The sequence below is a fragment of the Cavenderia fasciculata genome (genome assembly GCF_000203815.1).
Source record: "Cavenderia fasciculata unplaced genomic scaffold Scf_Dfasci-G-b-285a01.f1-5, whole genome shotgun sequence".
Lineage (NCBI taxonomy): Eukaryota > Evosea > Eumycetozoa > Acytosteliales > Cavenderiaceae > Cavenderia > Cavenderia fasciculata.
In genome coordinates, this window is record NW_004457708.1 from 119642 (window position 1) to 140248 (window position 20607).

General features: G+C 35.3%; 7 protein-coding genes across 7 annotated transcripts; 4 read left to right on the plus strand and 3 right to left on the minus strand.

Annotated features, from left to right (window-relative positions):
• Positions 1–519: 519 nt before the first annotated feature.
• On the plus strand, positions 520–7022 carry mhcA (myosin II heavy chain; the record flags this gene model as incomplete). The annotated part of the gene is made up of 3 exons (XM_004357003.1): positions 520–867; positions 950–3306; positions 3386–7022. The coding sequence occupies 3 exons, from the start codon at positions 520–522 to the stop codon at positions 7020–7022; spliced, it is 6342 nt and encodes a 2113-aa protein (XP_004357058.1).
• A 298-nt stretch (positions 7023–7320) lies between these two features.
• DFA_03723 (uncharacterized protein) lies at positions 7321–8436 on the plus strand (the record flags this gene model as incomplete). Its single annotated transcript, XM_004357004.1, has 2 exons — positions 7321–7328; positions 7686–8436. 2 exons carry the CDS (start codon positions 7321–7323, stop codon positions 8434–8436), a joined length of 759 nt encoding a protein of 252 aa, XP_004357059.1.
• Positions 8437–9059: 623 nt separating this feature from the next.
• Positions 9060–9676, plus strand: DFA_03724 (uncharacterized protein; the record flags this gene model as incomplete). The annotated part of the gene is made up of 3 exons (XM_004357005.1): positions 9060–9084; positions 9281–9360; positions 9593–9676. The coding sequence occupies 3 exons, from the start codon at positions 9060–9062 to the stop codon at positions 9674–9676; spliced, it is 189 nt and encodes a 62-aa protein (XP_004357060.1).
• Positions 9677–10262: 586 nt separating this feature from the next.
• On the minus strand, positions 10263–14557 carry DFA_03725 (putative glutathione S transferase; the record flags this gene model as incomplete). The annotated part of the gene is made up of 9 exons (XM_004357006.1): positions 10263–10443; positions 11188–11531; positions 11598–11750; positions 12781–12950; positions 13073–13168; positions 13200–13551; positions 13578–13812; positions 13982–14205; positions 14282–14557. The coding sequence occupies 9 exons, from the start codon at positions 14555–14557 to the stop codon at positions 10263–10265; spliced, it is 2031 nt and encodes a 676-aa protein (XP_004357061.1).
• Positions 14558–14622: 65 nt separating this feature from the next.
• On the minus strand, positions 14623–14712 carry DFA_03726 (uncharacterized protein; the record flags this gene model as incomplete). The annotated part of the gene is made up of 1 exon (XM_004357007.1): positions 14623–14712. The coding sequence occupies one exon, from the start codon at positions 14710–14712 to the stop codon at positions 14623–14625; it is 90 nt and encodes a 29-aa protein (XP_004357062.1).
• Positions 14713–15616: 904 nt separating this feature from the next.
• DFA_03727 (uncharacterized protein) lies at positions 15617–16746 on the plus strand (the record flags this gene model as incomplete). The annotated part of the gene is made up of 3 exons (XM_004357008.1): positions 15617–15695; positions 15760–16126; positions 16200–16746. 3 exons carry the CDS (start codon positions 15617–15619, stop codon positions 16744–16746), a joined length of 993 nt encoding a protein of 330 aa, XP_004357063.1.
• Positions 16747–16864: 118 nt separating this feature from the next.
• On the minus strand, positions 16865–20543 carry DFA_03728 (uncharacterized protein; the record flags this gene model as incomplete). The annotated part of the gene is made up of 5 exons (XM_004357009.1): positions 16865–17075; positions 17587–17797; positions 18967–19167; positions 19739–19840; positions 20456–20543. The coding sequence occupies 5 exons, from the start codon at positions 20541–20543 to the stop codon at positions 16865–16867; spliced, it is 813 nt and encodes a 270-aa protein (XP_004357064.1).
• Between the last annotated feature and the right edge of the window lie 64 nt (positions 20544–20607).

The following is a 20607-nucleotide window of genomic DNA, read 5'->3' on the forward strand; positions in this document are numbered from 1 at the left end:
AACCTCTTTTCTTTCAAATCATATGATCCTTTTTTTTTTTTTTTTTAATAATCATATGAACCACAATGGTGGTGATTTAACCAAACCCAATTTTAACAACCCCCCTCACACAATTCAAACAATCGGGCACCACAACTGCCCGGATGTCACACCCCTACTAGGATAAGGTTAGGGGTCAAAGGTTTATCTTTTATCATCTGATACCCTTTTATCAGAAACCCATCCAAACCATTTTTTTTCAAACAAAATCAATTTTTTTAAAATCACTCCTTGCTTTTCCCTTGTCTATAAGATTTGTTCATTCTTGTTTTGATCAAAATTCATATATAGTTTTTTTTTTTTTTCTCATTTCTCTCTATATCTATTTATTTATTTATTAAAAAAAACACATTGTAACATATGTAATATTATATATTTTTCAAAAACTTTGAGATTGAAAAAAGAAAGAAAACTAACTATTTTTCTTTTTATTTTTATTTTTTTTTTCTTTATAGATTAAAAAAAAATTTGTAAAAAAAAATGAATCCAATTAATGATCGTAAATCAGATTATTGGAAGTATTTAAAGGTACGTCAAGGAGAAGATAACCTTTTCAAGTTGGCCGCTTCTGACAAGCGTTATGTTTGGTACAACCCAGACCCAAAGGAAAAGGACACCTATGACTGTGCTGAAATTGTCAAGGAAACTGCCGACTCTTATGTCTACAAGACCACCAACGGTGAAGAACACACTGTCAAAAAGGATGATGCCAACCAACGTAATCCAGTAAAGTTTGATGGTGTTGAAGATATGTCTGAACTCTCTTACCTCAATGAACCTGCCGTTTTCCATAACATGCGTGTTCGTTATGCTCAAGATTTAATCTATGTAAGAAAAAATAGGAAAACAAAAAACAAAAAAAATAATAATATTTTATTAATATTTATTTACTCTTTTTCTTTTACTTTAGACATATTCTGGATTATTTTTAGTAGTAGTAAATCCATTCAAGAGAATTCCAATTTATACTCAAGAGATGGTTGATATTTTCAAGGGACGTAGAAAGAATGAGGTAGCCCCACACATTTTTGCCATTTCTGACGGAGCTTATCGTAGTATGTTGGAAGATCGTCGTAATCAATCTCTTTTGATTACTGGTGAATCTGGTGCCGGAAAGACTGAAAACACCAAAAAGGTTATCCAATATTTGGCTGCCGTTGCTGGTCGTACTGCCGGAGGTCTTTTGGAACAACAAATTCTCCAAGCCAATCCAATTCTCGAAGCCTTTGGTAACGCCAAGACCAACCGTAACAACAACTCTTCCCGTTTTGGAAAGTTTATCGAGATTCAATTCACCTCTGCCGGTTTTATCAGTGGTGCTTCTATTCAATCTTATTTGCTTGAAAAGTCTAGAGTTGTCTACCAAGCTGAAAATGAACGTAACTACCACATTTTCTACCAATTATTGGCTGGTGCTTCATCTGAAGAAAAGAAGCAACTCTTCCTCTCGGGTCCAGAGTCATTCACCTATTTGAACAAGTCTGGATGTATCGACATTAAGGGTACCTCTGATGTTGAAGAGTACAAGCTCACTCGTAATGCCATGACCATCATGGGATTCTCTGGTGATGAACAAATCTCTATCCTCAAGGTCGTCTCTGCCGTCCTCCATCTTGGTAACCTTAGATTTGACAAGGGAACCGGTGAAGGAGCCATCCTCAAGGACAAGAATGCTCTCAACGTTGTTGCCACTCTTCTCCAAGTCAACCCATCGGTCCTCGAAAAGGCTCTCATTGAACCACGTATCTTGGCCGGTCGTGACCTCGTCGCCACTCATCTCACCCCAGAAAAGGCCAGTTCCTCCCGTGACGCTCTTGTCAAGGCCCTCTATGGTCGTTTGTTCCTCTGGTTGGTCAAAAAGATCAACCAAGTGTTGTGTCAAGAACGCAAGGCCTACTTTATCGGTGTGCTCGATATCTCTGGTTTTGAAATCTTCAAGGTCAACAGTTTCGAACAATTGTGTATCAATTACACCAACGAAAAGCTCCAACAATTCTTTAATCATCACATGTTTACCCTCGAACAAATCGAGTATGAAAATGAAAAGATCAACTGGACTTTTATTGACTTTGGTTTGGACAGTCAAGCTACCATTGACTTGATCGATGGTCGTCAACCACCAGGTGTCCTCGCTCTCCTCGATGAACAATCTGTGTTCCCAAATGCCACCGATGCCACCCTCATTGGCAAGTTCCACACTCACTTTTCAAAGAAGCATCCCAAGTATGAAGAGCCACGTTTCAGTAAGACCGAGTTTGGAATTACTCATTATGCCGGTCAAGTCATGTATGAAATCAATGAATGGTTGGAAAAGAACAAGGATCCACTCCAACAAGATCTCGAACTCTGTTTCAAGGAATCTCAAGATCAATTGGTTGTCAAGTTGTTCAACGACCCACAAATTGCCTCTCGTGCTAAAAAGGGTGCCAATTTTGTCACTGTTGCCTCTCAATACAAGGAACAATTAGCTAGTTTGATGGCCACCCTCCAAACTACCAACCCACACTTTGTTCGTTGTATCATTCCAAACAACAAACAACTCCCAGCCAAACTTGAAGATAAGGTCGTCCTCGAACAACTTCGTTGTAATGGTGTCCTCGAAGGTATTCGTATTACTCGTAAAGGTTTCCCTAATCGTGTAATCTATGCCGATTTCGTCAAACGTTATTATCTCTTGGCACCAAATGTTCCACGTGATGCTGAAGATAGTCAACGTGCTACTGAAGCTGTTCTCAAGCACCTAAACATTGAAGCTGAACAATTCAGATTTGGTTTGACCAAGATTTTCTTCCGTGCTGGTCAATTGGCTCGTATTGAAGAAGCACGTGAACAACGTATTTCCGAAATCATCAAGTCTATTCAAGCTGCCTGTCGTGCTTGGATTGCCCGTAAGGCATACAAGCAAGCTCGTGAACACACTGTTGCCGCTCGTATCATCCAACAAAATCTCCGTGCTTGGTTGGAATTCAAGAACTGGCCATGGTGGAAGTTATTCTCAAAGGCAAGACCACTCCTCAAGCGTCGCAACTTTGAAAAGGAAATCAAGGAAAAGGAACATGAAATCACTGAACTCAAAAACAACCTTAATGAAACTAATCTCGCCAAACAAAAGGCTGAAAAGACATTAAAGGAAACTGAATCAAATGTTCATGATCTTCAACGTCAATTAAAGAATGAAAAGGAAAATCTCAAGGCCTTATATGATTCAAAGGATAGTTTAGAATCTGAAAAACGTGAACTTCAAATTAAAGTTGATGATTTGGAAATGTAAGAAATAGAAAAATAGAAATCAAAATTAAAAAGTATACAAATATTAATTTTTATTTTATTTTTTCCTACTCTTTAGGGAATTAGAAGAAAAGAAATTATCAATTGAAAATTTACAATTACAAAAGAAGGCAGCTGAAGATAAATCAAGAGATTTGGAAGAAGATTTGGCTGAAGAACAAAAGTTACGTGTTGGATTGGAAAAGTTAAAGAAAAAGTATGAAGAGGAATTGGAGGAAATGAAAAAGGTTAATGATGGTCAACAAGATAGTATCAATCGTCTTGAAAAGATCAAGAATGAACTCCAAAAGGAAGTTGAAGAATTGACTGATAGTTTTGCAACTGAATCCAACAACAAGGGTGCTCTTGAAAAGACTCGTCTTCGTCTTCAAGGTGAAATTGAAGATCTTGCCAGTAAATTGGATGGTGAGAGCAAGGACAAGGCTGAACTCTTACGTCAAAAGAAGAAATTGGAAGAAGAATTAAAACTTGTTCAAGATCAATTGGAAGCTGAAACCAATGCCAAGCTAGCTCAAGAAACTGCCAACAAGAAATTACAAGGTGAATTTAACGATCTCAATGAAAAGTTTACCTCTGAAGTTGCCAATCGTTCAAATGTTGAAAAAGCCAAGAAAGCTGTTGAAGGTCAATTATCAGCCGTCAACAATGAACTTGAAGAAGAAAAGAAACAACGTGATACTTTGGACAAAAAGAAAAAGGCTCTTGAAGAAATGTTGGAAGAAATGAAGGATCAATTGGATAATGCCGGTGGTGAAAAGAAATCTCTCTATGACCTCAAGGTTAAACAAGAGACTGACCTCGAAGCTCTTCGTTCCCAAATCTCTGAACTCCAATCAACCATTAGTAAGTTGGAAAAGATTAAACTTACACTTGAAGGAGAAGTATCAAGATTACAAGGTGAACTTGAAGCTGAACTTCAAAATCGTGCCAATGTTGAAAAGGCCAAGAAGAAATTGGAAAATGAACTTGAAGATGTTAAACAACAACTCGGTCAAGAAAGTAATTCAAAGCAAAACTTGGACAAGACTCGTAAACAACTTGAACAACAATTATCTGAAGTTAAACAACAATTGGATGAATCAAATTCTGCCAAACTCAATTCAGATTCAAATGGTAAACAACTTGAATCAAATTTCAATAATCTCAAATTGGAATTGGAACAAGAAACTAAAGCCAAGCAAGCATTGGACAAGAAACGTTTAGCTCTTGAAAATGAAATCAAACATGTTAACGAACAACTTGAAGAAGAAAAGAAACAACGTGAATTGAATGAAAAGAAGAAATCAGACTTGGAAAAGGAAATCGCCAGTCTAAAGGAACAAGTTGAAGAAGAAATCAATGCAAAGAAATCTGTCAATGAATCCAAATCAAAGCGTGAAGCCGAGATGGACGAGCTAAAACGTCAATTTGCTGATATTGTTTCATCACGTGACAAGGCAACCGAACAAAACAAATCACTCCAAGCAAAGAATGATGAACTTCGTACTCTTGCCGATGAAGCTGAAGGAAACCTCGACCGTGCTGAACGTGCCAAGAAGAAAGCCGAATATGAATTGGAAGAAGCTACCAAGACCCTCGAAGAAGAAGTCGAAAAGAGAGTAAAGGCCGAAAAGAATCTTAAAAAGGTTGAAGCCGACTATCGTTCAGTCCGTGCTGAAGCCGATGACCAAAAGAACATCTCTTCCGAACAATACGTCCAACTCAAACGTCTCAATGAAGAACTCTCTGAACTCCGTTCAATCGTTGAAGAAGCTGATGACAAGTCTAATAATGCCGCCAAGGCTAAAAAGGCTGCTGAAGCTGCTCTTGACGCATTGAAAGATGAAATCGACTCTGCCAATGCTGCCAAGCTCAAGGCCGAAAAGAAAGCCAAGGAATCTGAAATTCGTGTATCTGAATTGGAAGATATGCTCGAAGACAAGTCTGGTACCGTCAATGTTGAACAAATCAGAAAGAAGGAACAAGAAATAGAAGATTTACGCGCCCGTCTTGATCGTGAAACCGACAGTCGTGTAAAGGCTGAAGAAGACAAGAAAAATACTCGCAAGGTATTCTCTGAACTCGAAGCCAAGGTAGAAGAAGCCGAAAGAAACTCTGCCAACATTGACCGTCAAAAGAAGAAACTCGAATCTGATCTCGTCGACCTCAAGACCTCACTCGATGCCGAGAGCAAGGCCCGTAGCAAGGCTGAAAAGGCCAAGAAGAAGCTCGAACAAACCCTTGCTGAAAAGCGTGCTCAAGAAGAGGGTAGTTCTGCCGCCGCCGAGTCTGAACTCCGCAAGACTGTCTGGGCTGAAGTTGACGAACTCCGTTCTCAACTCGACACTGAACGCTCTGCTTTGAACGCATCCGACAAGAAGATCAAGTCACTCCAAGCTGAAATTGACGAAGTCCGTGAACAACTTGAAGATGAAGTCCTCGCCAAGGACAAGCATGTCAAGGCCAAGAGAGCTCTCGAAGTTGAACTCGAAGAAGTCAAGGCCTCCCTCGAAGAAGAAGAAGAAGCTCGTGGTGAACTCGAAGATATCAAGAGAAAGAAGGAATTGGAATTGGAAGAGGTTCGTAAGAAATTGGATTCCGAAGTTGAAAACAACGTTCAACTCGAAGACTTTAAGAAAAAGAACCAAGAAATCAACGACCAACTCAAAAAGGACTTTGAATCTGAAAAGAAGGCTCGTAACGAATCTGAACGTGCCAAGAAGAGAATTGAATCTGAAAATGAAGACCTCTCTGCTCGTTTGGATGCTGAAACCAAGAACCGTATTCGTGCCGAAAAGGATCTCAAGAAGCAAGTCAAGGATCTCAAGGACACCAAGGGTCAATTGATTGACGAATCTGCCACCAAGACTCGTACTGCCGTCGGAGCTGCCAAACTCGAAGACCAAATCGACGAGCTCCGTGCCAAGGTTGACGCCGCCGAAGCCGACCGTCTCTCGTACGAGAAGTCCAAAAAGGCCCTCGAAGGACAAATCGAAGACCTCCGTGCCACCATTGACGACGAAGGCAAGTACAAGATGCGTTTGGAAAAGGAAAAGCGCGCCCTCGAAGGTGAACTCGAAGACCTCCGTGAACAAATCGAAGACGCCGACGAATCCCGCTCTGAAGCCGAGAATGCCCGTCGTCTCCAAGAACTCGACCTCGAGGAAGCTCAACGTAACCTCCAAAAGGAAATCGACGCCAAGGAATCTGCCGAAGACCTCAAGAACAACCTCCAACGTGAAGTCATCGAAGTCAAGGGTCGTCTCGAAGAGGAAGTCATTGCCCGTACCAACGCTGACCGTTCTCGTAAACGTCTCGAATCTGAAATCGACGCTCTCACTGCTCAAGTCGACTCTGAACAAAAGTCCAAGAACAAGGCATTAAAGGACGTCAAAAAGGTTGAAACCGAATTGAAGGAGTTGAAAAAGAAATACGGAGAAGTTGAAAAGACCATCTCTCGTGATACCCTCACCACTGAGAAACTCGAAACCGACCTCCGTAAGGCCAAGAAGGAGCAATCCGACGAACAACAAGGACGTCTCACCCTTGAAACCGAGAATCGTAAACTCCTCTCTGAAATTACCCTCCTCAAGGATTCCATCGACAAGGCTCAACGTGACCACGAAAAGACCAAGCGTGAATTGGAAACTGCCAATAGCGCCAAGGAAGACATTCAACGCAAGATGAGTGAATTCTTCAGTGGTCTCAAGGCTTAAAGATTGATTGATACAAATCATCTAATTGAATAATAATAAATAAATAAATCAAATAATAATTATAATTCAATCAAAAATAGTAATTTAGACTTTGAATGAAATGAAAGAAATAAAGGGAAAGGAAACAATTAGAAACAATAGAAAAATAAACAAACAATTAAACAAACAAATAAACAAATAAATAAACAAATAAACAAATAAAGAAATAGTTGAGGGATAGAAAAACAAGCAAATAAATAAATAAGTAAATAAACAAACAACAAATAAAGGAAAAGAAAGGAAAGAGAGTGGAAAGGAAATGAAAGAGTGGAAAGGAAAGGAAATGAAATGAAAGAGAGTGGAAAGGATAGGATAGGATAGGAAAGGAAAGGAAATGAAATGAAAGAGAGTGGAAAGGAAAGGAAAATAAAGGAAAGGAAAGGAAAGGAAAAGAAAGAAAGGAAGGGAAATAAAGGAACAATTAGAAATAAAGGAAAGGAATAGAAAGGAAATAAAGGAAAGGAAAGGAAAGGAAACAAAGGAAAGGAATAGAAAGGAAACAATTAGAAAGAACCAGAATAAAGGAAAAGAAAGGAAATGAAACGACAGGAACAAATAGAAACAATAGGAAATAAGGAACAATTAGAAACAAAGGAAATGAAAGGAATGGAACAATTGAAATAGGAAAGTGAAGAAGGAATGGAACAAGGCAATCTGGGAGGTAGTCTTTAATGGATTGATCCTCAAAGAACGATTCATCAACTATGATCAAGGAGGCTTTATGAGACTCACACCATCTGGTTACCTGGCTGGTCGTGAACTCTACTTTGAGGTAAATCCTCCTCCGCAACCCCCCGCTCTACTTGAGAATGGAAAAAGAAACGTATTGGATGTGGTATTAATTGTCGACCCAAGATCTCTTTGGCTCTTAAAGACGTACCCCATGTTCCCACAGTACGAAACAAGACTCTTGCCAAACTCGATAGATTTCATGTGGATTGGCATTGTTCAATGTCTGAACAATACGACTCTAGAATTTGTCATGGAAGCCGTCATTCAGGTTCAAGAATCAAAGGATGTCATGTCTGAACTTCGAAACCCTCACTACTTGCCGGACCTCTGCTATGTACCGGTCAAGGACAAAACTTTGATCATAACTGGTTCGGACCGAGGATCAAAGTTTGACACGTTCCGAGACAACATGACCAAAAACAAGGGTGTACACATAATTGAGTCACTCGAAATATTGGGTGTGCTATCTAGCTTAAAGACTATTGACAGTGGAATCAGGGACGGAGACATTGCAGTGTACCTCTCTAAACTTACCTATGACGAATTTATTAAAGAATGTCTCAATTCTATCCCCCGTGCTCGTTATGCCGGTCATGTACTTGGCTTCCCTTCCAAACCTGTTGATATGGATGCAAATAAATAAACATTCAAGCAATTAAATAATTATAGAAAACAGTAAGCCAGTAATAAATAGTCGGTAGAGATATGTGGGGAAATGAGTAAATTCTCCACCTTGTACCACGTCGCCACACAGACGTGGCTAGTCCCCAGTCTATCCAGTCTTTATTGATAATAGTTAGATGATAATGATGTGAGACTAGTCCAAATATCTTTGAATATTATGACGAACGTATCTTTAGTGTAGAAGGTGGTTTTATCCTCTTTATTAGAAAAAGATATGGTACTTGAGTATATGGAGAATTTAAATATGAAATTAGACGTGGAGATTTTTTTTTTTTTTTAAAGTAATTCTTTACCTGTTCCTCCTATCGGGAAGAGTAGTACTCAGAAGTTACAAAGTTTTATTAATTATACTTTTTAATTGACCAGCAAGAAATAAAGATTATCTCAAGAAAATTTTCACACGAGTTTTTTTTTTTAAAGTAATTCTTTTCCTGTTCTCTCCTATCGGGAAGAGTAGTACTCAGAAGTTACAAAGTTTTATTAATTATACATTTTAATTGACCAGCAAGAAATAAAGATTATCTCGAGAAGAATTAAAGTTAATTTGTTCTGGGGGTTGTCCATGTCTATGATACATGTTATATGGACGTTGATCATGTATCTTATTGTATAGTGTCAAGCATGTTGGATTGTTTTGGGTTGTTGCTTGTTCTAAAAATAAATTGGTTAAAGATATCGCTTTTTTTTTTTTTTTTTTTTTTTTTTTTTTTCTCAGCACTTTTGGCTGTAATATTGTGTTATATAATTATTCTATGTTATTATTATTTAGTAAATTATTATATTATTAATATTATTATTGATAGATGAAGAGAGAATAGAAGAAGATGAAGGTGTTGAGGAGGATGTGAAGAATGAGGTTGAGGTGATCGATTATAGATGTAGTGTACGCAGAGTCTTGTACCTCTCCAAATGACTAGGTAGTGCGATCTTGTAGACAGTAGGATGGTTGTAGTTGGACCCAAATATGGCACCAACTCCGAAATTACCATACTTGCGGTGAAACCTTAAGCCTTGGGTGCGTCCAAGACCGACTGCCGCTCTCAACTCTCGCGCCGATTTACTCCCCATTGTGGACACTCGTCTTTACGTGTTGCATATTGTATTTGAGATGTCAGATGGCTTTCTATCGCGACGGCCCAGTATGTCCTCCACTACCTTCCCGTTACTTGTTGCAGTCTGGCTACCCAATCTCCTACTGAGAAGGGGAAACTAACCCGGTCATCCTTCCGTGGGGGTGTCCTGTCTCTAGATCCCTAGAGTCGGATGGTTTTTCTCCTCAATCCCCCCAATTGTGGTCAAGTTAAACGTTGGCGCCAAAGGTAAGTTCGAGGGCAGGATTCGAACCTTTACGTTCCCGGGGTAACACACTCCCGACTCACTTGCTACGCCATGCCCCAATTTTCACACGAGAGATGGGAGTATAAAGTTGAGAAAATATTTTGGAGCATCATTCATTGCTCTATCATATAAGGGTTAGTATCCTGGACTTTGAATCCAGTCATCTGAGTTCGAATCTCAGTAGAGCAAAAAACTTTTTGTTGCCCTCGTTTGTTGCCCTCGTTTGTTGCCGTCGTTTGTTGCCGTCGTTTGTTGCCGTCGGTTGTTGCCGTCGTTTGTTGGACCGGTGACGAGACATTCTCTCTCTCTCTATCTTCCATTTACTCGAGCGTACACTTTACTGTTTGAATAACCAAGAGTCCAACGATTAACTACTACTACTACAACATAACAATCAATGAAAGGAGCAAGTACAGTCATAGCAAGACTGGAAGAAGATACAGCTATTTAAGAACAAGTCAAAGAAGATGCGAGAATAGAAGTGATAGGAACAAGTTTGGATTGAAGACCAGAACAGCAACAAGTTAATCGTTGTTGTTGTCCCTCCTTATTCTCGTGTTGATCTTCTTGATCCTCTGTTCTTTGGAAAGTCGATAGTAGTTGACAATTTGTTTGGTTGTTTCGTTCTCTATCATAAAGTTACTTTTGCAATCCACTATACCAATCATATTTTGTTGTCAATTATAATCAACAACACCTAAAAGTAAGAAAAAGTAAGTTGATTGTAATTGTTGAAAGTGTACATACAAGAGCAAATATTGACATTCTTCTCTTACATGGTCATTGTAATCAATAAAGATACACACATTATTTGTCAAAATTTTGCTTCAAAATCTTCAAGCTCCTACAAATTTTATTTAAATAAACTTAAATAATAATTATGCCGATAACATCATTCAAAAGGTTGGAACCCAACTGAATATGATATTATGGATCAAAACAAAGACCAAGCAAGAAACCTCTTTCATTGGTAAAGATGGTCGTTGAATACATTATGTATTCAATCACCACACAAAAAGATCTACCATCAAAAGAATCAGAGTTCAACTCTTTGCATCAATATTAACATTGTCTCCACTAGTAGGTTTAGGTTAGTCTTGATATATAACACCATCATCTATAATGGGTTATCCCTTCCAAATTACAATCAGCGAATCTTATCCATTGTGATCTGGCATGCTAAAAGTTGGAACGATTTATAATATATAAATCGTCTTTTACAGTTTAACCCAAAGTACACGCCAGATCTCCATAGTGTAGAGAATAAATAAATAAATCAATAAATAAATTTGATTTAATAAATTACCATGATTTATTAAATAGATTGATTCCTTTCCTCTCCATTCCATTCCTTTAATTTGAAAAATTAAACAAAAAAGCCTTTTGTTCAGGAGTGAAATCAAAGTTCTTTGGCAATGCAGCCTCCAACTCTTCAAACTCCTTTACAGCAGGTCTAGCTCTAACCGTAGCAATGTATCTAATGACATTTGGAAACTCTTCACTCCAACCAGGCACTCTAACAACATTTCTTGCCCATGGATAGATTGCAAAATCGGCAATAGTCATTTCATCACCAACAACATAATCTCTACCATCCAATCTCTTGTTTAAAACATTGAAAAGTCTATGAGTTTCATTTGTAAATCTTTCAATTGCCAATGGTACCTTGGTCTCTGCAAATATATTGAAATAATTCATATTACCAAAGTTTGGTCCCTAAACAAATAGAAAAATTGAAAATTAACAAAATAATAAATTATTATATTTTATCTTTTAACATACAAGACCACTAGTTTGCCAAAAAGTCCAATTTAAAGTATCAAAACGACCTTGAGTAACATTTGGAATAAATTTAGCATACTTTTCAGCAAGATACAAAAGAATGTTACAAGATTCAATAATGATTTTGGTATTGTCGCTTGTAATAGCGCTACTCTGTCAAATCTGTATTGAGGATAATATATAATATTATATTTAAATTTAGAATTAGTACCACTGATTCTATTGTGTGAATTTATATAGAATATCTTTTTATGTAATCATCATACTTTTATATATAATTAGTAAAACATTATTAAATTTACTGTTACTCTAATAGACTTTATGTGGATTGCTATTGTCCAGTGTGCCGATAACAGTATTCAAGAGGTTGCGGTCCAGTATGCCTTCCAAGTCCAAGAATCAAAGGATGTCATGTCAGACTTGAGAAATGTGCAAAAACAAGAAAAACTATATTGCCGAATCACTCGAAGACTTGGGCCTTGTCGTTTTGTTAAACACTATTGATAAAGGAATTAGAAGAAGAAAAGAGGAGAAAATTGATGATTTAAAGCTCTTGACCAATCTCACCTATGGCCAATTTATTAAAGAATGTCTAACGTCTATCCCCAGTGCTCGTTATGCTCATCATATCCTTAAACCAACAGCAGAAACAAATAATTCACAATAAATATTTAAATCATAAAGATTATGATTTAAACTATTAATCAATCCTAAAAAAGCAAATTAAAGATAACCAAATTAACTCTAATTTATTTATCTCTTTGACAGCACAATCATTGTTTACAAACATTACCATCTGCTTCAACATGTACATTTTACTTGTCAGCTAAAGGAACTAAAGATTCACCATGATATTGATCAATATTAAAAGCTCTTGATGAAAGAACATAGCTCATCGAAAATGGATCGATGGAAAAAGATTGGTTGCATCACAAGGTATTCCACTTCTATCACTATTTTGGATTATCAACTGACCATCCAACATGCAACAGATTCGACATGGATGGATAAATAAAGTTGGAGTTTGTTTTTGGATGTACAAACTGTTACCATTTGAAGATTGGGAGGTCTAAATCTTTTAGGCATAATGACATCAGTGTATACTTCTGAAGCTTGAGCTGTTGCTCGCATTGTAAATGTTGGAGGCGAGTCAACACATAGTAACTAGTTTCCCAATTCTCACAATGTGGATTTGATTCATGGAATAGACGAATGATCCTCCAGATATATTGTATTTAAATTGAATCCAGTGTGTAAAATATTCATAGAAATCCAATGGTGATATCTGAGTTGTTTTTACCGATGGCTCATTGATAAATAATGATTTGGTTGGTGCAATATTGATTGTCTCTCCTGTAATTTTGTTTGTTGCAACAATATTGATTGTTTCTCCAGTAATTTTGTTTGTTTCAAGAGATTCACACTCTATGTTGGCAATATCCAGTAATTGCATGCTAACCTTTCCATTTATTTACTGTTGTTGTTCCACCTGTTTCCATTATTAGTACTTGCACCCGATTGTGGAGTATTTGTATTTGTTTTCATTTCATTTGATTCAATTGATTTGTCCACTTTTAAATTGCAAAACATAATCCAAATTACCTTTTCGAATATGTGATGAAGTGTCTTTCCATGCTTGAGTACTAAGAATAATCTTGGCTGAAAAGTGTCTTTGAATCTTCATTGGTTTGGTAATACTTGGATCTTTTAATTCATTTGATAAATCATCAAAAATAATTAAATAATCTGGTGCTACTTCTTTTTTTGATGATGAATTCTCTGCCACAGTATTATTGGTCAATATTAATGATCTACGATTTTCATTTGGTTTTACTTGTAAACTTTTAATAAATGCTTCCAATATATTTGCCTTGTCATCATAAATACTTGTAAATGTCATAAATGTTATTGTTGTTTTGATCCACACATTCAAAATAATAAGCTCCTTGAATGGCTCCACATTTGTAAAATATAAATTACAATTTGTGGTGGATATTTTTGAAAAGGAAAAAGGTTGTTGTCACTAATCAATGAAGTTCTAATTGTGTACACATCCCCAATATGAAGTGTTCCATCTAAACTATAGAGTTTTAATGTAATAAGATCTGGAACAAAATCCAAATTAATTTGAACCATCAACCCTCCATGATCACCAGGAATGATACCACCAATTGGGATTGTTTTAATAATTGTCTGTTTGTTGAATTTCATTTTCCTATATTATTTAATAATCAATAAATAATATTTACATTAGTCAATCCATTTGAAGTAATAACTAATCTTCTTTTACATACCACAGTTGATTGATGAAAATGCAATAAAATCCCATTTAACCTCTCCTAGATTTAAATCAATTCCAGAAACTATATTTTCATCTAGCAAACCCAAATGATCCATCATCAAATCTATCCAACCAACACCAATTATAGTTGTGAATATTTGGTGTTTGAATTGTTGAATCTATCAATTTGTCTCGCAATGCTTTATAATCATCATTTAAACCTGGGTAATAATCATGCTGCATTCTCCTAGTATTATTAATATTGGTATAGAAATGTTCCAAATTTGTTGAAGCCACGTCGTTGTTGTAGATGGCAGAGTTTGCAAACTGAAGCAGCAACAAATAAACTATGATAAATTCTTTCCAAAGTAATTCCATTTAGTCTATTTAATCTTAATGATACTGGCTGATTTGTACCTGTAAGTGATGATGTTGTAGTGTAACAATAAGGAATAAGTAAAGAGAAACCTTCTGAGCTTGCAATCTTTTGTTGTAAATTTTGAATAATATCAAATCTCTTTTCAACTGCTAAATGTATTTCCATACCTTGTACATTGGGTCCAACAGGAGCTGTTAAAGCAACTGGGTTTGTTTGAGGAGTAAGAGAGGCATCTGCACCAAAACCAATATTTGGTAATTCTGACCAAACAAATCTAACCAATAATGTTTCATTCAACATAATATCCTTGTCCAACGATAGAATGGATTCATATAATTCGTTGAAATGGAATGGTTACATTTAAATTAACTGTTGTATTCTGCAAAGCCTGAAGATAAATAGTCTGGTTCAGTAAAAGCTCTATCACATGAAGCGCCATCATATCTTGGATTCATATTTACCAAAGTGTTTCAAGAATAACAAGGAATATAAGATTTCCTGTATTTACTGCAGAGTTGTATGTGTTGAGTGTATCTTTAAATTTTTTGTTGATTTTGGTCACCATTTTAGAATGTAAATGAAAGTTTGTATGATCCATTAAATATGTACCACCTCTTGTAAATACCTGTATCTGTCTAAAGAATGGAATAAAGGTGTAAAATCAGTAAATACAAATCCAAACTTTCCATTGGTTGCAGGCAATGTAAATGTAAATTGAAACCATGACCTACTTAAATTGAATGCTTTGGTTGGTGGTATTTCAACTATAGTGTCATTTCCTCCTTGATAAACTGTTGTTTGAGTTGCCCCAGCTTGAGGATATACTCGAGTGTATTCATATTGTGGTCCTGATCCAACCATTTGTCGATAATCAAATTGATTTGAAATTGCTTGTTACATTTTTTTAATTCTATATATTCTATATAAATTAAATTTCATCAACAACTGTTAATGACTCTTTTTCCTTTACCAATAAATAATTTATATATTCTCTTACCAAATATGAGATGTCATTATGTTTGAATAAAATCAAAGTCAGATTGATATTTAATTGCTTTTCCAATGTGTCTTGTAATGATTTTCTTGAATAATTACCAACAGGAATAGAAATCATAGTTGATTGATTATCTTCTATCAATTCAAAAGTATTTAATCCTCTTCCAACCGGATAAAAAACAAATGAATAATGGAATCTCTCATAGAAATGTTTACACTTGTTGTCAACAAAAAATAATTTAATTTTAAATGATCAAGTTGTAGAGAAAGAGATAAAACAACCTAGTATTAAAGAAACAGATATAATAAAGAATAAAATGATTATGAAGTTTTAAATATAATTATATTGTATAATAATACAAGATGATTGGAGGTAAGAAACAAAAGCATAGACCATTAAGATTAAAAAAAGATAAGAGAGGAAGACGATACATACAGCATGGTATAGACAAAGTATACATTAGATCAAAAAAGAATGATAAAAAGTTGATTAGAAAGTTGATTAGAGATGAGAGGAAACAACAACTCTCTAAAGAAAGCAGCCCTGTCTTGGTCAAATTCAAATGAAGTTGCAATGATTAAATCAATACAGGATGCCAACTTTAGAGAGTCTGTACTCAAGAATCAACAAGAATTGGATAAAGAAACAAAGAAAAAGATAATCGATTTAACAAATGATCAACAAGTAAAACAAGAGATACCAATAATAAAAAAAGAAAATGATAGATTTGATCAATTGGAAAAGAGGTTGTCAATGTTGTTTGAAGCAAAGGAAGAGAAATTAAAGAGAAGACAAGAAAAAGATGATAGATCAATGGAAATACTTTACAATCAAAAGTTGACAGAAAAGAGAATACAAGAATTGGAAGGCAAGTATGAAAATACAAGACATATAGATGAACAATTACAATCAATCATAGACATGCAAAATGAAATAAAAGAAAAGAATCTATTGGAAAAATCTAACAGCTACAAATGATTTGGTAAAAGAGTATTTAAATTCAACAATGTCCTCTACTAAACTATCTACAAATTTAGGAAATGAATTAAAAGACATGGTAAAGAATCAAAGAATTAGTGTCATTGATTTAATTGTATCATTTTCTCAAGATTTAAAAAGAAAACAAAAGATTGGTAGTGGAAGATCAAACCAAGGTCTTTATGATAGCGAAATTGAAAGAATAATGAAACCATATCATAGGAAGGGATTTGAAAGAGTAATAGCAAGTGATCAATTAAATTTATTGGAACCAAAAAGCAAGATGTCATTTATTATGAATTTGGATCCTCACAACAAACCAGGAAGTCATTGGGTGGCAGTATACATTGACGCAGATAAAGATAAATCAGTAGAGTATTACGATTCATTTGGCCTAGAACCAACCGATGATTTTATGAAACAATTAAAAGATTTAATAGATGAAATTGATCCAGATTATTTATTCAAACCAAACACTTTAATAAAAATCATTCTCTATACGTACTCAAAATAGAGAATCACCACAAGTATAATTCAGTCCTGCGGTAAATCGGTAACATTACCGCAACACCGCAACTATGATTCATTCCTGCAACATTGCAAAATTTAAAATATTAATATTTATCAATATTTTAATTAAATCCCTCTACCTTTTTTAATTTGTGTATGGTTGCATTTTGATTGTATCCTTCAAATGATATATTCCCAATATCATTACCTAATTTTACATTGTCAGGTTTGCCCTTCCTTTTGTTGAAATGATAATTCTTTAAATCATCAGTGTGTACTCTTTTGATGTGTTCTATATTTGGAAACATGATAGTACCAACCATTGATCGACCTCTTGAAATAATAAAAGGGACTATTCTTGCCCAATGTGTATCATACATACATTTTGTATTTTGGAATTTGATTTATAAATTTGTATTATTGATTGGTCGGGTTGATGCAACATAACCGCAATCCTCTGGATAGTCAAAATCAAATAAACATAATTCTAATTTCAAACCACCATGGTCTTGTGTGCTACTGCGTGTTTACCCATTTATATTTCTTTCTTATTGATAGATTTTGATACAACCCTAACAATAATATTAAACGTTGAATATCAACCCTTGGTGTTTATTGATTAAATTAATTTGTAGATACAGACAATTTGTGGTGAGATCTCTTGTGGTCGCATGTGCACATCTTTGGGTTCAGTTTCTTTGGTTTAAATCCCTTACATTTCTTTCTGCAACCTTTAGAATATTGGCAGGAGCCTGGAAGTGGGGTTTGATTTTGTTGGATAGGAATGGATGGGAGTTGATTTGGTTGGATTGTTTGTTTGTTTAAAGGTTTGTTCAAGTTTAACAATATATGACCTGTTTCCGATGAGGAAGGGGATGGAACCGGAGAACTATATGCATAGACTGTTGGCTGTCTCAAGATTGTTAACTGTGGTCCACGCGTCGATGATGTTGTTGTTGTTGTACTTGCAGATTGGTTGTTTGGAATTGTGGAAGGATATTGTTCATTTGGAGATGTTGTGGTCGTTGTGGTCGTTGAGGTGGAGGGTGCCGATTCTGAATAGAAAACTGTGGCCAGAGAGAGAGTCCTCTCCGGCCTTTGGAGTTTGAGATGATGGCTTTGGTGCACTCTGATTTCGGCGGTAGGGATTTGATATTTCCCTGAATCTTGAGACTGTTTTTTGTAACTCTTGATTGCCAGAAAACATTGGAGTAGATCCCACTTCTTTAACAAATGTTGCCATCATATCAAACATTTCGTTCAATGGAATAACTGTAAATGGAAAAATAGCGATGAAGAACAAACAATGATAAGTAATTTGTCTGCAAATAGACAAAGGATAGGTGTGTGAATCAAACAAACAAAGAAAAACAAAATGACTAGATTTTGGTGATGGTGACTGGTTGATGAACCAATTAGGTATGTTTGATAAAAGGAGTGGATAAGATGGAAAAAGAGATGGGTGATAAAAGGATGCAGAGTGATAATGAGAGGTGCGGCTTGTTTGGTTGGTTCGACAATAGCAAGTGGTTAAAGAGATGGGTGGTGCATTGATTGGTAATGAAAACAAAAAGATAATCAAAAGAAATGGTGTAAAAAGAGGAGCAATGATAGTGATTTTTAATTATCTGATGGATAAAGGAAGTGTAGTTAACTGGATGGGTGAGTGAACCAAACTAATAAAAGGTAGAGGTTTTGAGTGTCCAGTGATATTAATGTGATTGGTTGATATTTAGGAATGGTTGGAGATGGATTGACCAACAACAATGATGCAAGTGAAGGTAATGAGAACAAACAAACAAAATGACTAGATCTGATGCTGGGGATCGGTTGATGCACCAATTAGGTATTTGACAAAAGTAGTGGATGTAGAGTGATAAAGAGGTGTTGCTTGGTGAATGGACCATGGTATTTGGTTCAGATAAAAGGATTATAAATATGAATGAACACAAGGGGTCAATGATATGTAAAGATAGGTGTGTGAATCAAACAAACAAAGCAAAACAAAATGACTAGATTTGAATGATGGTGATTGGTTGAAGAAGGTCAAATGTAATTTAACCGTAAAAATAAAAAGATGTGACGGATGATTGTGTTGGTTGGATGAGGTATCTTACCTTGTGAGGGGACGACGATGGCTGTTAAAAGTGGAAAAAGAGTTAATATCTATTAAATCTGTCACGATGAATACTATTAAAAATTAGTATTTAATTTTTTTAATTACCAGGTGCAGGGGAGTAGAACCGCTTCAACTCTGCGGCTATCATAGCAGGTATTCCAATACTAACTAATAAATCTGGAGTACAGGCATCGCTTTTGATACTTTCGGGATTGAATGCGTTTGTAGCAAGTTTGCTAGTGATTTCTGGGACATTGAGTTCTATATTCCATTCTCGCTTTTTCGTATTCAAAAATTCTTCAATACCTTAATGGTTTTATATTATGAAAGAAAGTAAGAAAAAGGTAAGCAGGAAAGGCTTTAACCATGTGGATGCTTGTCGCTCGCAAGAACCTACCTATTTTTGGTTCCGTCATATCTACTATTGTTGATGGAAAAGGAGCTATATTTGTTTTTGATGATGTAGAGGTAAGCTGGATGAATATTTTATAACAATGAATAGCCGTACAGTTATTCCAAATGAACAAAAAAAGGGTGATATTGATTATAGAAATATGATATGTGTAAAATGCGATAAAGGGAACAATTAGTAACAAATAACTTGATAAAGTGACAATAAAATGTATCAGAAAGAATGCATAACACTGCTGCTGCTGAGGAATGGTTCTTTTATCAGACCAAAAGAAAAAAATATTATTACAAAAAAAATAAATAAAACGTGGTTTTATTTTATATAAATAAAAATCATTAGAATGCCTAATGGGTATGGTATATTGTAATTGCTAGAACCACTCTCACTAAAGCATTCTCGTTTATCATCCAATCCATGTTATATTTCAACTTTGTGTTTCATATGTCTATTCATACAACCAAATACATTTTGTAAGAATTGGTAAACTGGTTACACTCTGTGTTGATTCACCTCCAACCTTGACAATGCAAACTACAGCTTCAGAAGTATATACTAATGTTTTTATTCCTGAAAGATTTAGACCTCCCAATCTTCAAATGGTAACAGTTTGTACATACCAAAAACATTCTGCAGCTTTATTTATTCATCCATGTAGAATCTGTTGTTTGTTGAGTGGACAATTGATAATCCAAAATAGTGATGGAAGTGGAATACCTTGTGATTCCAATCAATCATTTTCCATCGATCCATTTTCTATGAGCTATGTTCTTTACTAATATTAGAAAAGTTAAAATTATGAATTTAATATTCCAAAATCTAAAATCAAACCAATATTTTTTTCCGGTATTTTAACTTTTTTAACCTTTATGATTTCTATCCAAAATATTAAAAGTTAATAATTAATTCTCAAAAATAATAAAATACAATAAAAATATATATTTCTAAAAATAAATTAACTATTTTAACCTATTTAATATTTAATGAGTGTAGATAGCGCAAGTGGTAGAGAGATAGAAATGTATCGAGATGACAAGACAACAATAAGACAGAGTAAATATGGATTCAATTCTCATCAATTATAAATCATGATGACAAACAAAGACAAGACCACTAGTTTGCCAAAAAGTCCAATTTAAAGTATCAAAACGACCTTTGGTATCATTTGGAATAAATCTACCATACTTTTCAGCAAGATACAAAAGAATGTTACAAGTTTCAATATCCAATGAATCATCTCTGAGAGAGGGAACCTTTGAATTGATTGATACATTCTTTTTAAATTCTTTTGAATGTTGTTCACCATTTGGTACTACATCCCCATAATGTTATGTTGT